The sequence below is a fragment of the Notolepis coatsorum genome (assembly GCF_963971535.1).
Source record: "Notolepis coatsorum genome assembly, chromosome: 18".
Lineage (NCBI taxonomy): Eukaryota > Metazoa > Chordata > Actinopteri > Aulopiformes > Paralepididae > Notolepis > Notolepis coatsorum.
In genome coordinates this window covers 60,461,099-60,479,048 of record NC_140182.1, presented here as the reverse complement: position 1 = coordinate 60,479,048, position 17,950 = coordinate 60,461,099, and the positions used below count along the sequence as shown (strand labels likewise).

General features: G+C 44.8%; 1 protein-coding gene across 1 annotated transcript in view; it reads right to left on the bottom strand.

The window, feature by feature from the left end:
* The window catches only part of LOC311245375 (solute carrier family 23 member 2), a gene marked incomplete at both ends in the record, with an annotated part of 453,290 nt that overhangs the window by 351,436 nt on the left and 83,904 nt on the right, over window positions 1-17,950 (bottom strand). The window contains one exon of the mRNA XM_084335217.1: window positions 8,347-8,496. Within this exon, the coding sequence (XP_084191343.1) occupies window positions 8,347-8,496 (150 nt within the window). The remainder of the gene's footprint in view (window positions 1-8,346; window positions 8,497-17,950) is intronic.

The following is a 17,950-nucleotide window of genomic DNA, read 5'->3' as shown; positions in this document are numbered from 1 at the left end:
GTAGGGCTTGCGGGTCCTCAGGGGGTACATTTGTCGGTCCTCGCGTCTGCTCTGTCCCAATATCTCGATATGGCGAAAGAGCGAGACGCGATTCGCCAGTACGACCATATAACAATAGGTTATGTATATCTGAGGTCCCTTGAGGGGGTTTTTCTTGATGGAAAACTTTTCCAGAGGAAGGGCGAGTGTGACCACGCCTGGTGCCTTATAGGACACTGGGGCGGGGCCTGGTCAAGTGCATGGGTGCTTTGTTTTCGTTAATGAAGTACAGTAGGTACTGGAGATGAGGTATATCTCTATATGGCGAAAGAGCGAGACGCTCAGCCAGTACTCATATAACTAGGTTATATACATAACCTATAGTTTCTGGCCCTTTCCTTTTATCAAGTGCTTGGCTGCGCCCCTTCCCTACTCGAAGTTGGTGACGAGGGGAAGGGTAGCAACCAATCACGTTGACTCTATCATGATGTGGGGAGAAGATGGACCTCTTCCACACAGACCTATTGTTCCCATGTGGTTTCTGATTCAATTCTATCAATCTTAATTTAAACAGTTTTAAATGTTATCACATTTATGAATTGAGTCATCTTACAACGATATTGTTAACGTCCTTGAATATTCCACACACAGAGTCTAAACTTCACAGTCTTGCTCCCAAATTCATTGTTCTACTTAAAACACATGTTTTGTTCTTCAGCATATTTCATACACAGTTCATATAAGTCTCTACTATACAATGAAATAGTTAACTAGATCCAGCTGTAACAGTACATTGTTCTCCTTATATTAATTTCATCAGTACTCGTTTACACATTTAGAACTGACTTTTATAAACCATATCACTTGAATTAAACTGTATGATACTTTCAACTAGCAAACATTGTCTGTATTTAACGTTACCTCAGGATACCACTGTAATTGTAGCAAACGTTGTCTGTATTTAACGTTTACCTCAGTTGGTTAACGTTAGCTATTTAGCTAATGTTGTTAGCATTGGATAGCATCAACGCTAGCTGGCTACAGCTCAGCACCATGCCATGGGAATACTATTTACTAAATTATGGAGGCTTTTTAATCGTCAAAGTAAGAGAGGATTTGTCATGATCAACTGAAGGGGTATGCTATGGAACAATATGTGCTTGGGTTTTCAGAAAAAGGCCAGCTATGTGACGCTAATTATTTAGCTAATATTGTTAGCATTGGATAGCATCAACGTTAGCTGGCTACAGCTCAGCACCATGCCATGGGAATACTATTTACTAAATTATGGAGGCTTTTTAATCATCAAGGTAAGAGAGGAGTTGTCATGATCAACTGAAGGGGTATGCTATGGAACAGTACGCTTGGCTACTACTTGGGTTTTCAGAAAAAGTACATTTAGCTGTAAAAGCCCGATCAAGCTCAATAGCTTCTGCACCACGAGCGCAACTACTCTGTACAACGCCAGTGTTGTTGTGATGTTGGCTGAGAGTTTGCGCATGCAGGGTAAGGGAGAGGTTCAGGAGAAGCCACGTATCGATTGTAAATATGGTGACGCAACGTCATCGGTTCAGGAGAAGCCGCATTTCGCTTGTAAATATGGTGACGCAATGGGGGGGGGCGACTCCAGGCGTCTTCAGAGTTGCGCACTCTGGCAGGAGGTATCAAAAAGTACCGTCTTCAGGCTGCCAGAACTCAGTTCCGTCTGGCAGAACGATGCAAACGATCAAATACTTTGCCTAAAACGACCAAAAACGTCTTAGTCTGGACATGGCCTAACTTTTGAGGTTAGTTTCATCTGCATCTGTGCCAAACTGCAATGTCCTTCCCACATTCCAAAACAGTGACTACACCCTGTTGTCTTTCACACCTTCCACAGCTAGTCTATACCACCTGGGGCTTCTTACACCTTCTAAGGAATTAAAAAGACATATACTAACTCAGTCCCGGATAATATAATTATACCCATCCTTGGACTCATTGGAACGATACCTGTACGTGGGGAATGATATCATTAGTGTCATCTGCAGTGGTGCAGTCGTAATATGGGAACTGGTAACACGCCACGCCACGTGCACGCGCATGCGCGCGCACGCACGCGCGGGTACGTGCATGCGCACAGAGAAGCTGAGAAGCTTCTAGAGAAGCAAATAGAGAAGCTGAAAAAGGTAGCAGGATGTAGCCTTCAATATATAAAGAAATTATATTGTCAACAGATATGGTTGAAAAACAAACAATGTTTTAAATGTAATAGTAGTTACAATTTCTTTAATTGAATCAACTTAAACTAGAAAAGTAAATACAAACTAAATTAACAATGTAAGTTACATTGTTAATTTAGTTTGTATTTACTTTTAGTTTAAGTTAATTCAATTAAAGAAATTGTTTTACACACAAAAGCAAACTTAAAATAATCAGACAACTTGTGTTTACTTGAAGTTTGTGTGTGCATGACTCCTAGTGCACAGCAAGGGAGGTTTGGTGATGAACCTTGTGGTGCGCTCACACCCACTCGCGCACGCAGTTATACACACACACACGCACACACACACACATGCACACACACACACACACACACACACACACAAGCGCATATACGCAAGTGCAATCTTTCTATCATACACGCTATTCTTGTGTGAATGTGCGGGCGCGAGAGCAATTGGAAAGCTGGCGCGCAGCACGGCAGACGCTTGATTCAATCATAAGCAGGTAGAATTCCGAGCCACATTAGTATTCACCTCCACTGCCGTCACACAGAATGAAGGGGGAGATGCATTCAGATAGCCAACACCCAGACGCCTAGTCTACCTGCGCTTTTTGTTATGTAAAACGGTGGCCGCCGGCCGGGTACTTATTCACAACGAATGGATACAGCGCATTTTTGTGTGCGCGTACACGTGAGTACACATCCGTGCGCGATCACGCGTACTTAGTTCTGCCTCAGTGACCTCAGTGACCTAATAACACGTGTATGTAACCGCGTGTGTGCACGACTGCACCCCTGGTCATCTGGTTACATTAAAATTAACAGTGTATCCTATACAGTATATTTTCTGATTCTAATGGTTTATTACCTCCACCCATCCTTGGAGCTAACCATTTGGGTCCCCCTATTCATCACAGTCCCTTTGTCTAGAAAGTCACACCCCTGTGTCCTTATCTTGGCGTCCTGTTTGAAGCCTTCTGGCAAACTCTAAAAGCACTCTATGCACATTTTTGGTCAAGAGATGAGATGGCCTGTTTTTACAAGGACCTGGTTCCCATGAAACCAACTTATATGGTTAAATATAACCACAATAGCACTATACATTATGTTTATTATTAAAGGTTGCTGAGGTTTTCAAAGTGGCGCAGACAAACACAAACAGCTCGCGCCATGTGCTATGTATGTGCTCGCGTGCGGCTATGTAACATACAGTACTTGCGGTGCATTAGTGTATGGTTGGGGATTAATGAGAGGACAAAAACAATAATGATTCATATATTAAAATTTTTTTATTGAAATGCGGGACACTTATTGTTCTATTCTATTTGATTCTATTATTATTATTTGTATTTTGTTTTTGCACAATCAAAGCGGGCATGGCCACTTTCATTTCAATATATGGCTTGTGTATGTATGTATGTGATGAATAAACCTCTTGAATATTGAATCTTGAATAAGAGTAAGTACCGTAAATCCTCAAATATAGGATGGGTCTTCTATTTACCTCAGCTGCAAAGAGCACCAGGCCTTTATTAGAGAGAGGCTTATATAAGAGGCAGGCCTTAATTTAAAAAAATGACACTCATGGACATAATCCCTTCATTTTCAGACTTTTATTGCATTATTATTATTATTATTATTATTATTATTATTATTATTATTATTATTATTATTATTATTATTATTATTATTATTATTATTATTATTATTATTATTATTATTATTATTATTATTTTTTTTTTTTTTTTTTTAAATACGTACATTGTCTGTCTACATTTATTTAGACTAGCATTGGTATTTAAATATTGAGTGCAGTTGAGTAATTGTGGGATTAACGTAATTCACACACTGAAGTTGGAACTGTCTATACTAGGTTGTGGGGTCCGGGGACGGTTTAGCATGTGGTACCTTCTCGACTTCCTCAATCAAATCGACTTGATGACATGCAGTAGCTTTAGCTACTAACGTAGCCATCATGGTCTGTAATGTGTCAACTGGACAACACCAGCCTCGTCTGCCAATGCCATATAGATAGCGAACGTTAACGTTTGCAAACGAAGTCAACGTCATCCAGCTGACACCACAGATCTAACGTTAGATATTATGACAACGTTAGCTAGCGCTAAAGCTAACAAGAGGGAAACGTTAATGTACGGTAGTCAGTGTAGCGGGAGGCAGCACTTGATTTCCATTGGCAAGAGTTTATCTCATTCTATATCACGGCACGCCAAATAAAAAAAATACTTTTTTTGCGACCTTATATTAGAGACCGGCCTGTGTTTGTCTAAATGCATCAACACCCCTGTCCATTATAAGAGGCCCCTCCTTTATTGGAGGTCCCTCCTCTATTTGAGGATTTACGGTATGTAATATATACATATATAAAGGTATATACAGTGTTTACAGTGGTATTGTACATTGCTATCATACAGTGTTATATGGATAGACTAGATGGCAACACGCTCATCACGCTCATCACAGACAAGCTGGATGTAGCCAATTACTTAAACATTTTCTTCACAAACATAGCCACAACACTGGTAAACAAACTACCCTCCCACTCAGGGCTTTATGGGGTAGAACACATAGTAGCTTACTACAAAAACCTAGGGGTCCGCAAGGACGACTTCAAGCTGGAAATGGTAACAACAGATGAGGTACTCAATAAACTGAGCGCCCTCCAACCTAACAAGGCCACTGGCCATGACAACATCCCCTCCAAATTCCTCAGAGACTCAGCAGCCGCCATCACCCCAATCATCACACACATAATAAACCTCTCCATAAAACAGGGACACGTCCCCAAGGACTTCAAAATTGCGAGGGTGACCCTTCTGCACAAAAAGGGCAGCAAATTAGACCCAGGCAACTACCGCCCTGTTTCTATTCTCACCTCCATCTCGAAAGTCATGGAAAAAATAGTCTACGAACAGGTCGAAAAGTACCTAGCGGAAAAAAATCTAATCTACGAATTCCAATCTGGCTTCAGAACATCCCACTCCACTGACACATGCCTTCTCTATTTGAATGACCACATCAAACAAGAGGTGGACGCAGGCAAATACTGCGGCATGGTCATGCTGGACCTACAAAAGGCCTTTGACACAGTCAATCACTCCATTCTGATTGACAAGCTAAAAGCAATTGGTTTTGATAGTCTATCAGTGAGCTGGATGCAATCCTACCTTGAGGGGAGGGAACAGATGGTGGAGGTAAACGGTACCCTATCCCCCCCCCTCACAGTGAGCTGTGGTGTTCCACAAGGAAGCATACTAGGACCGCTACTGTTCCTAATTTATGCAAATGACATGTCGTCAGCTTGTGACTGCAACTTGTTCCTGTTTGCGGACGACTCAGCCCTGCTGGTCTCTGACAAGAACAAGTTACAGGTTGAAAAAACCCTCAGCTCGGAACTAGGCAGAATCTGCATATGGCTCGCTGATAACAAACTATCATTACACATGGGCAAAACAGAGTCCATTCTCTTCGGTTCAAATAACAAACTCAGCAAGACCGACGGCTTCTCAGTTACAGTGGGTGACAATATTGTCACAAGGAAAGATGAAATTACCTACCTGGGTTCCATCCTAGAGGCTAATCTCTCCTGTGACAAAATGGCATCCAATGTAATAAAAAAAGTCAACCAACGAACTCGATTCTTGTACCGGATCTCCTCTCTGGTAAACAAGAATACCCTGAAGACTCTGGCAGGAGCACTCATTCAGGGGTACTACGACTATGCTTGCACCTCATGGTACCAAAGCACCTCAAAGGCGCTAAAAACAAAATTACAAACATCTCAAAACAAACTGGTCAGACTACTGCTTGACCTTACTCCTAGAACCCACCTCACCCCTGCCCACTTTGACAACCTAGGATGGCTTAGAGTAGACGACAGAGTACAGCAACTTGCAATGGGCCTGGTCTACAAGATACACTACACGACCAAGGTACCCATGTACATGTCAAAATACTTCCCAAAGGTCAGTGAATACCACGATCACAACACCAGAGGGAGCTCCACAAATCATGTTAAACCCAGATTCGGCTCAAATAAGGGACTAAACACGTTTCGCAATTATGCCACATCAATGTGGAACGCCCTACCCAAAGCTGTAAAGGAATGTGGATCACTACCCACTTTCAAAACCTCTCTCAAGGGACACCTACGGGAGACTGCAATTCAACACTGGCCCCTGTAAATATCCTAACCCAACCCCCTCCAATGTACAGTCACTTACCTAGTATGGTTTTGTCAATAGTCCAATGTACAATTTTGTTTGTTCGTACAGTGTCTCCCCCCCCCCCCTCAATGTACAGTTTTGCCAATGTACAGTCATTTACCTAGTATGGTTTTGTCAATAGTCCAATGTACAATTTAGTTTGTTTGTACAGTGTCTCCCCCCCCCCCCCTCAATGTACAGTTTTGCTTGTTTATACAGTGTGCCCCCCCCCCCCAACCAACTCCAATGTAGATTACCCAGTATGGTTGTCAATATCCCAGTGTACCCAACCCCCCCCACCCAACCTCCTCCAATGTACAGTTTCTACGTCAAATGTATATACTCCCTTTTCCTGACTCCTTCTGTATCACAAACGGTACTGTATTTGCAAATCTGGTATGTCATAAATGTATAGATGTAGCAGTACTGACTATCTGTATGTCATGTATGTCATATATGTCCTGATGAATTGAAAATGGGGGACCCTGATGTAAACAAGACGAAAGTCTTTCTCTGGTCTGCATCCCCTTAACAATTGTGTGTATTGAGCTGTACTGTATTGTACCCATTCTGCAATCTGTTAATAAAGTTTTCAATCAATCAATCAATCAATCATGGAGGAAGGTAGTTATGAGTACAGTGTGAGACATTTGTAGGCGGTGTAGGCAGTAGAAAAGTATGGATTGAGTATAGGCAACAGAGTTCAGAGTTTACACGGTATGGAGCGAGAGTGTGTGTGAGTGTGAGAGAGAGAGAGAGAGAGAGAGAGAGAGAGAGAGAGAGAGAGAGAGAGAGAGAGAGAGAGAGAGAGAGAGAGAGAGAGAGAGAGAGAGAGAGAGAGAGAGTTGTGTGTGTGTGTTTGCGAGTTTGCTCGGAACAGGGTAAATCTGCATTTTGTTTGTGAACCTTGATCTCCAACCATTGTCAATCAAGTTGTACGTTGATTGTTATCCTTACTTGTCTTATTGTTATGATTTAATATTCTGTGTGATTGTATATGCCTTCTTTTGCTTGACTCTGTATACCATTGACGTGACTGTAAATGAGGGAAACCTCAGTTGCCTTTCAAGTTTAAATAAAGGTTTGAAATTAAATTAAATTGAGTGAGTGAGTGAGTGAGTGAGAGAGAGAGAGAGAGAGAGAGAGAGAGAGAGAGAGAGAGAGAGAGAGAGAGAGAGAGAGAGAGAGAGAGAGAGAGAGAGGAAGGGGGATTCCAGGAGTGAGAGCGAGAGCAGGATTCCAGGAGTAAGAGAGAGAGCGAGCGTGAGAGTGTGACAAAGAGCATGAGAGAGAGAGGGAGATGCCCTCTGATTGGCCTCCTGGAAAACACCAATCATCATGTCAAACATAATTTCAACACTGAATGATTTTCTTGCCTACGGCTCCCTAAAAGGTCAAAAGACGGCTCTGCCATAACCAATTTGCTTGACTTCTTGATCTTCACCTGAGCCACGCAGCCCCAATTAAGAACCCCCCCAGAACATTCTGGAACATCATTGCTTTTTGAGCTTTGAAAATGTCAAAGTCTTAAAAAAGCGCTTGTTTTATCTACAAATGCCTACATGAACTAGCTCCCCCTCCTGTACAGGAATGCATATACAAAAAAATAACCACTGGACTTGGCACCAGGTCAAACAACAGAGGTGACTGCATGGTCCAACGTAGACTGACCACGTTTGGCCAAAAATGGCTGAAGACCATGTGACCACATGTGACATATCTCTAGCCACTAGTATTTTTGTGTATTGCTGCTATGTATTTGTACATTTCTTATTGTTTTTATGTGTCCTGTTTTTATGTCTGGGGACAATGGATGGAAATTAGCCTTGTGCTAAATCCGGCAATTTTTACACTCAACTGTGTTCATTAATTTTGCATTGTCCAGTCCAAATAAATAAATAAAGTAAGATGTGGTCGAAAAGCAGGCCGTTGCTTTACCTGAAAGCCCAGCAGGATGCAGAGGTACCAGGGTGGCCTGTCGTTCAGGGAGTAGACCAGGTCCAGAGCCTCGTCGACGTCGTCGCCCAGGGCCTCTGAGCGAGGCTCCTCCAGGTCAACCCTCTGAGGTAGTTCATCACTATCTGGGCCCTTGGGAAGAAAGACAACTGTTATTTCAGGTGCATTTTCTGTGGGGAGTACACAGTGAATATAGCAACCAATCAAATCCGTAGACGTTTGATGTACCCCGGCTCAATTCAAGTCAGACTTTATTTTAGAAGAACCTCTTCCCTCACCTAGAAGTACTGATATGTGGACAGCCCTTTGAACCGAGCAAACTCCATAGTCACTCAGTAAATCTTTTTTTTGAGCATACCAGGAATGCCAGGAGAGTTAACTTAAAGGTTCTGCGACGGTTGTGTTTTTGCTTGTATGTGAATAGAAAGGTAAACTCAGGCACGGCCATATATCTCTACGCTCATAATCACAGTGTTATAGATAGATAGAGATCTTTATTGATAATGAACATATATACAATATACATATAGAGGCCCACCATTATCAAAAGGATAAAAACGCAAGAAAGCTTATAGCTTAATTCCATTACGGTCCTTCAGATGTCTGTGAGTAATATGTACTGGAGTGGAGTGTATGCCTGGATGTGTATAGGTGTATGAGAGTATGAGTGCATGATACTACATCATACACTCATCAGTCAGAGCCTGTGGGTAAAGTGAGGGTGTGCCCACCACACAGGGGGGAGGAAAACATAGGGAGATAAAATACAGTGTAAAAAAAAAAAAAGACAATCTTTATTATTTATTTTTTTTACTTTTTATTTATAGCATTTTCAGCTTTTTCTGGCCACGCAGGACCGATAGAGGGAGAGAGGGAGAACGGGAGGAGAGGTAGGGAGGACATGCGGCAAATGGTCGCCGGGACTGGGAAACGAACCCGGGACGACCACTTCGCGACGTGTGGTGTGCTACTGGAGCGCCCATAAAAGACAATCTTTAATTGCCAGCGATGAGTATACTCGTTATAGCCCGCCAATCGAATACTGCCAACAACGAGTATACTCATTATTGGATTGTTATTTATTTTATTCGCTATTTCCATTCATAAACATGCAGGCAGCTGTGTGTTATCACTGGGGATGGGTCTGAGATCGCAAAAGTCCAATCCCGCCACCTGCCGCCTTGCGGCCGCTATTGCACTCCATTTGAAATGATGTGGCTTGGTGTCTGGGCCGATCTGCGGCCAGCGGGCGGGGTCTAACTACTCGGGCAAGGCAAGCGCTTATAATTAGGGATGCTCGATATTGGCTTTTTTACCGATACCGATATTGTCCAACTCTTAATTTCCGATACCAATATCAACCGATATCAACCGATACCGATATATGCAGGGTTCCCCCCCCCAAAAAACGGAATAATTTCAGGTAACTAATAATTTCATTGGATATATATATAACAAATATTGTTATTGTTTTTTTCTTTTTTTAAACCGATACCGATATTTTCCGATATCACATTTTACTGCCGATATCGGCCGATAATATCGGTCGGCCGATAATATCGGACATCCCTACTTATAATGCATGCATTGACGAGATGATGTTCATTGCTGGATTACGTTGGAAACACGATCGCGATCAGTACTTGGAATGATGATCAGATAATTGGAATATTCTTTTCGGGACAGATCCTGGTCAAGGTAAGGGCTAAATGGTACCAATTTTGCATTGATCCAAAAATTCCTTCATGCGATCGGGAGCGTGTGTGTGTGGTGTGTGTGTGTGGCATGTTCCGTTGGTAGTGATCAAAGCATGGATCCCCCCCCTTTCATGCATCCATGATGAAACATAATACCGATAATCTAAATTTTATTTGAGAACAGTAGCTAGTCCAGGGAAGAAACGATAACGCGTTTACTAGAATACACATTGCCGGCCATTACGAAGCATTTTGGAAACTACACTCATATTCACGACGGTATAAAACGGAAATGTATGGATGTAAAAATTATCTGTTTTTTGCATCTTGACCGGAAGAAACTCAATGACAATCGACTATATTATTAGATCCATAGGTATAATATATAATATAGCTTTAGGCCTGCAAACACATGACCCCATGTTAAAAGGCGATGGCATTTCAACGGTAAGGTAAACAGCGACCCCTGTCGCTGAATGAGTTAATACAATAAAAAAATATACCCCCCAAAAAAGAATTTTTTAACCTTTATTTACCCAGGCAAGAAATTAAGAACAAATTCTTATATACAAAAGCAGAATTAATCAAATACCTTATAAATAAAATCAACTAAGATAAATAAAATATAATTAAACCCAGGTTCTGCTTCTCCTGATCCAGCTCTTGACTTTGACTTTAAAAGAGGAGTAGGGGCTAATTAACTTAATGTCTGCTGGTAGCCTATTCCAATCTACTGCCGCCGAGTACAGGAATGAATTCTGCCCAATGCATCTTTTGCATTTTACTTGGACCAGATCTGTAGGGCTGCCAACTGACCTTGGTGAAGTAATCTCTGAGGTAGTTTGGAACAACATTATTTACTATCCTGTGTGTGGACCATGCTGAGTTCTAGGTAAACGGTTTCACAATTAAAGGTAGTTCTGATTCTTGTAACCCTATACCTATTTGCCACTTACCAACGGTGTTGTTGATGCTTTGCGTGCACTTTAGAGTAGATTTCAGTTGTCTTCAGGCAGGACAGCTTGACCCCATCGACATTGTATTGGTTTGTAGCTAACCAGCCGGAGCTAGTGTGAGGAATAGCATGGATTGTGCAGAGAAAGGACTCTACCGATCAACATCACCGTTGCTACAGTAAGTAATAATAATAATAATAATAATGGATTGGATTTATATAGCGCTCTTCATGACACCCCAGTGACCCCAGAGCGCTTACAGAGTCCATTATTCATTCATACACAGTCATACCGGTGGTGGTAAGCTACAATTGCAGCCAGAGCTGCCCTGAGGCAGACTCACGGAAGCGTGGCGAATAATCATCGCCAACATTCATTCACATGCATACACATTCATACGAGGCAAGTAGGTTAAGTGTCTTGCCCAAGGACACAACGGCAATGGGATGGACATGGGCTTGAGCGTGATTCGAACCACCAACCCTTCGATCATTGGACGACCCGCTCTACCCCTGAGCCAAAGCCGCCCCAAGTAGCAAATAGGTCTAGAGTTACCACCACCACCACTACTACTACTGTAGTGGATGTCCGTTACGGGCATCCATAGCTGTTGCTGTAAGGCGTGGCGCAGGCGCAGTGTGTTAGATGAATAAAGACGTTACTTGAAATGGCCACGCTGTCTGAGTCCTTATATGAAACACCACCTAAGCTTTACCACATGGTGTCAGAAGTGTTCAACCCATGTCAGAAGGGTTAACCCGTTACCTAGGAGACGAAGAGAAGAGACTGGTCAAGCGGCGAGAGAGATATTAGAGGCTATTACAAGAGATAGCACAACAGCTAACGTTAGCTAACTATGTCGGACGGCGAAGGGGCAGCGGTGCCACCAGCACCGGCAGCAGGTCGCGCGCAGACGGACAGCTTCCATGTCAGCGCACCGGAGAAGTTTGACTGCACAGACGGCAAGAACTGGCCGAGATGGATCCGGAGGTTTGACAGATATCGCGTCGCATCGGGACTGGATAGGAAAGGAGAGGCTTTCCAAGTCAATACGCTGATATACTTCATGGGAGATGAAGCGGAGGACATTCTAAATGCTACTCAGCTGAGTGCACAGGAAAGGCTTGTATATGCAACTGTGGTTACGTGTTTGGAAGAACATTTCGTAGGGCGACATAACGTCATATTCGAGCGTGCGCAGTTTAACGTACGTAAACAAGAGCCAGGGGAAGCCGCGGATAGTTTCATAACGGCAGTGCATAAACTCGCAGAACACTGTAACTTTGGGGTGTTGAGGGAGGAGTTAATCCGGGATCGCATTATTGTCGGGATAAAATACCTGGCCCTTTCAGAGAAACTGCAGCTAGACGCTGACATGACATTGAACAAGGCTATCAGTCAAGTGAAACAGCAGGAAACGGTGAAGCAGCAACAGACTGTGATGCGGGGCGGGGCTACACACACAGAGGAAAGGAGAGAGGTGGATGCGATCTCTCGTCCATTCAAAAAGAAAGAGGCATATGGTCACAAACAAACAGGGTATACCAGAACAAGACAGACAGAGACAGTCAAAAACACAGAGAAATGTCAGAAATGTGGTCGATTTTCCCCCCATAGCTGGAGAGAATGACCAGCTAGCAATGCAGAATGTAGGTAATGCCACAAGACAGGGCATTTTGCTGCAGTGTGCCGTTTCGCACAGCCAGTGTATGAGATGCTAGAGGAGGGAGAGTTACAACAGGACACCCTTTTTCTAGGAGAAGTGAAGGATCATGTCTCTGGCTGGCACACAGACATAGAACTCAATGGAGAAGTGATCTCTTTTAAAATAGACACAGGAGCAGCGGTCACTGCTATCCCCACAAGGCTATATAAATATAGCAGAGACGGCCCCTTGATGGCAACAGATAAGAAGCTATATGGGCCCAATAACATGGTGCTGCAGGTAGCAGGGCAAGTCATATGCCAGCTCAAGAGCAAAAGTGGAACGGTTGCCCAGCCGGTATTTGTAGTAGATTCTTTAGTCAGACCCTTATTAGGTCTGCCAGCAGTTGAAGCCTTGCGACTGGTAGAGCGGGTTGATGAACTGGAGGACCCAGGGGACTTTTTCAGGCGTAAATTCCCCACAGTGTTCGCAGGCCTGGGGAGGCTAGAGGGGGATTACTGCATTCGCCTGAAGGAGGATGCAGTACCATACGCACTCACTACTCCACGCAGAGTGCCTATACCACTAGCAGACAAAGTCAAGGAGGAGTTGGAGAGAATGGAAAAAATTGGAGTAATTTCAAGGATAGAAAGGCCAACGCCGTGGTGTGCAGGTATGGTACCCGTGATAAAGCCCAACAAGACAGACATCAGGATCTGCGTGGATCTGACTAGACTCAATGAGGCGGTATGTAGAGAACGACACATACTACCATCGGTAGAGCAGTCATTGGCTCAATTGAATGGGGCAAAGGTCTTCACTAAGCTAGACGCACGCTCAGGGTTCTGGCAGATTCCCCTATCAGAAGAATGCAGAGAGCTCACCACATTTGTTACTCCATGTGGCCGCTTCTGTTTCAATGTCCTGCCGTTCGGGATCAGCTCTGGTCCAGAACATTTTCAGAGGCGCATGTCGCAGCTCTTGGACGGGCTGACGGGCATAATATGCCACGCAGATGATGTGCTGGTATGTGGTGTAGATAGGGCCCAGCATGATGAGAGGCTCACTGCGGTCCTGTCCAGGCTTCAGGAAGCCGGCCTGACCCTAAATGAAAAGTGCGTGTTCGCACAGACAGAGTTGGTGTTCGTGGGCCACAAAGTCAGTGCAGGGGGCATAGCGCCAGACCCAGAGAAAGTGAGGGCAATCGTAGACATGCCCGCTCCACAAAATGTCGCAGACGTGAGACGGTTCCTGGGCATGGCTACATACATGGGAAAGTTTGTACCTCTTTTCACCGACACTACCAAACCACTACGGGATTTACTGGTGAAAGAGAATGCCTGGGTGTGGGGAGAGGTGCAGCAGACAGCCTTTGAAAAGGTGAAGTCTGATCTGGCCTCAGATAGGGTGCTATCACAGTACAGGCCAAATGCTAAGACAAGAGTGTCTGCAGATGCATCATCTTTTGGAGTGGGAGCAGTCCTCACCCAAATGCAGGACAACAAGGAGTGGCGCCCGATAGCCTATATCTCACGCAGTCTCTCTGACACAGAGCAGAGATATGCCCAGGTGGAGAAGGAGGCGCTGGCAGTAACATGGGCATGCGAAAGGCTCAGCTCGTATATAATAGGCCTTCAATTTACCATAGAGACCGACCACAAGCCACTGTTGGCTCTGTTAGGTACAAAGGCACTAGATGATTTACCCCCAAGAATCCAGCGCTTTAGGCTTAGACTACTGAGATATACGTACCACATAGTATATGTCCCAGGGAAAGCGTTGATAACGGCAGATGCATTATCAAGGGCCCCAATCGTGCGCACACTGACAGAGGAGGAAAGAGAGCTGGAAGGAGAAGCACAGGTGTTTGTTGAGGCAGTACAGCAGGGCCTACCAGCGTCTAAGGCAAAGCTGCAACAGATTGCTGAGGAACAGCAAAAGGACTCTGTCTGCAGACAGCTTATACAGCAGTGCAAAAAGGGGTGGCCAAGACAGGAGGAACTGCCACAGCAGCTAAAGCCCTACTGGATCTATCAGAGTGAGCTATACTGTGCAGGAGGCCTTTTAATGAAAGGACGGAGGATAGTAGTACCAGAGACTTTGCAAACAGAAATGCTGGCACGTTTACATGAGGGACACATGGGGATATCTAAGTGCAGAGCGAGAGCAGAGCAGTCAGTGTGGTGGATGGGCTTAAGTAGTCAAGTCAAGTCAAGTCAGTTTTATTTGTATAGCACATTTCCAGGCAGCGGCAGCTGACACCAAAGTGCTTCACAAGCAAGTTGATAAAAACAAATTAGTGTGAGGCAAGGTATAAGATTAAAGAAAGGAAAAATAAAACATAGCAAAGCAATGAAAGCAACAAAAACAAAACAATATGGTGCAAGATATAGGATTAAAAACATAATAGAGCAATGCAAGTAATAAAAACTGGTAGGACACAGTAAAACAAAGAGGATAGAGGGGCCAGGGGTCTAGTGGTGGTTAAGTAGGGGGGAAGGCCAAGGAGAACAGGTAGGTTTTCAAGAGTGATTTAAAAGCCTGTACGGTCTGGGCAGTCCGTACGCTGAGGGGGAGGCTGTTCCACAGTCTAGGCGCTGCGGTGGAGAAAGCTCTGTCTCCCCTAGTCTTGAGCCTGGTTCTGGGTACCACCAATAGCATCTGGTCAGCTGATCTGAGGGATCGGTGGGGGGTGTGGCGGTGCAGGAGCTCGGACAGATAGGAGGGAGCCGTGCCATTTAATGATTTAAAAACATTTAGTGCTAATTTAAAATCCTGATCCTGAAGCTAATAGGCAGCCTGTGGAGCGAGGCCAAAACTGGGCTGATGTGTTCGTGTTTTCTTGTTTTGGTGAGGAGGCGCGCGGCTGCGTTCTGCACCAGTTGTAGGCGGCGGAGGAGGGACTTGTCGATGCCCGTGTACAGAGCATTGCAGTAGTCGAGGCGGGTGGTGACAAAGGCATGTATCACCGTCTCCAGGTTACTTTGGGAGAGGTATGCCTTTGTCTTCGCCAGGAGTCTAAGGTGGTAAAAGCTGTTTTTCACTACGGCGCTGACCTGTCTATCGAATTTAAAATTAATGTCGAAGATGACCCCGAGGTTCCTGACAGAGGTGGAGAGGTTTTGGCCCAGGCGACCAAGTGCGTCAATGAGTGGTGGCGGGGGGGGCACTATTAAAAACAATGACCTCGGTTTTCCCTTCGTTCAATGTCAGGGAGTTTTTGGACATCCAGCACTTGATTTCTGCCAGGCAGTCAAGCAGTGGTTCTATTGATGTCTTCCCTTGGGTGGGCTTTAAGGGGAGGTAAACCTGCACGTCATCGGCGAAGCAGTGGAATGAGATATTGTGTTTTGCCAAGATCTGGCCTAGGGGGAGTATGTATAGGAGGAAGAGAGTGGGACCCAATATCGAGCCCTGGGGCACCCCGCAGGTGAGGAGGACCACAGAGGAAGTGAGATCACCGAGTTGGACAGAGAAGGTCCTATTACTCAGGTAGGACCGGAACCAGTCTAAGACGGGGCCCCTAAGGCCTACGTAATGCTCGAGGCGATCTATAAGGATGTGGTGGTCTACCGTGTCAAAGGCGGCTGAGAGGTCAAGGAGTAATAGTAGGGATGAGTTTCCTGCATCAGCAGCTGTCAGTCAGATCGCTAAGGTAGTAACACAGTGTGAAACATGTGTGAAGAGTCAGACACGGCATCCAGAGCCAATGATGCCATCGGCATTGCCTCAGCGGCCGTGGCAAAAGATAGGGGTGGATATGTTTTACCTAAAGGGCACCACCTACCTGTTAGCAGTAGACTACTATTCAAGGTACATTGAAATAGAGAAAAACCCCATTACCGCAACTAAAAGAGTGATCGAGGCGTTAAAGGCCATGTACTCCAGACACGGGGTCCCAGAGGTCCTGCGGAGTGATAATGGTCCACAGTTTGCATCAGCGGAGTTTGCCGCCTTTGCCACAGATTATGACTTTGCTCATGTGACAAGTAGCCCGTACTTTGCCCAGAGCAATGGAGAGGCAGAGAGAGCTGTCAAGACGGCTAAGTCACTGTTGAGTAAGAATGAAGACCCACACAGGGCACTGTTAGCGTACAGAGTCACACCATTGCAGCATGGACCATCACCTGCTGAGCTCCTGATGGGCAGGAAGCTCCGCTCCCCACTGCCACAGGCGCCGGCCCACCTGAAACCACAATGGCCCAAAACGAAGGCCTTTCAGGAAAAGGACTACCAACTGAAACTGAGACAGACGCAGAACTTTAATGAGAGACATTCCTGAGACCGGGTCAATCGGTGTGGATCTCCACCTCAAAACGGCCAGCTACGGTGCTCAGGAAGGCTGACACGCCACGCTCCTATGTGGTCCGGGCAGGAGAAGAGGTGGTGAGGAGGAACAGGGCTCATCTGCAAGCTCTCCCTGAGCCACAAGAGACACCGACTCCACAGGAGGAGCAAACAACGGAGAAGGAAATAGCGCCAAGCGCCCTGACTAGAGAGAGAGAGAGTACAGAGACTAAAGTAAGAGACGTTCCGAGACGGCAGATAAAGCCGCCAGAATGGCTCAAGGACTACGTTCAGTAAAAAAAGAAAAAAGAAAAGAAAAAAAGGGTGCTTCACCTTACAGCTAGAAGGCACTTACCTGTATTATCTGTGCAGGAATGTTATGTAATGTTACATCAGTATTTCAACATACTTGAGGATGTTAGGTTTATTCCTGGGAGAAGGAGAGATGTAATGGATGTCTGTAGTAGATGTCTGAATATACTGGAGGATGTTTATACTTGAGGAGGTTAGGTTTATTCCTGGGAGAAGGGGAGATGTAGTGGATGTCCCTTACGGGCATCCATAGCTGTTGCTGTAAGGCGTGGCGCAGGCGCAGTGTGTTAGATGAATAAAGACGTTACTTGAAATGGCCACGCTGTCTGAGTCCTTATATGAAACACCACCTAAGCTTTACTACAACTACTACTAGCACTATTACTATTACTACCACCACCTCCACCATCACCTTCATCACCACTACCACCACGACTACTACTACTACTACTACTACTACTACTACTACTACTACTACTACTACTACTACTACTACTACTACTACTACTACTACTACTACTACTATTACTACTACCACTACCACCACCACCACCACCACCACCACCACCACCACCACCACCACCACCACCATCACCTCCATCACCACTACCACCACCATGACTACTACTACTACTACTACTACTACTACTACTACTACTACTACTACTACTACTACTACTACTACTACT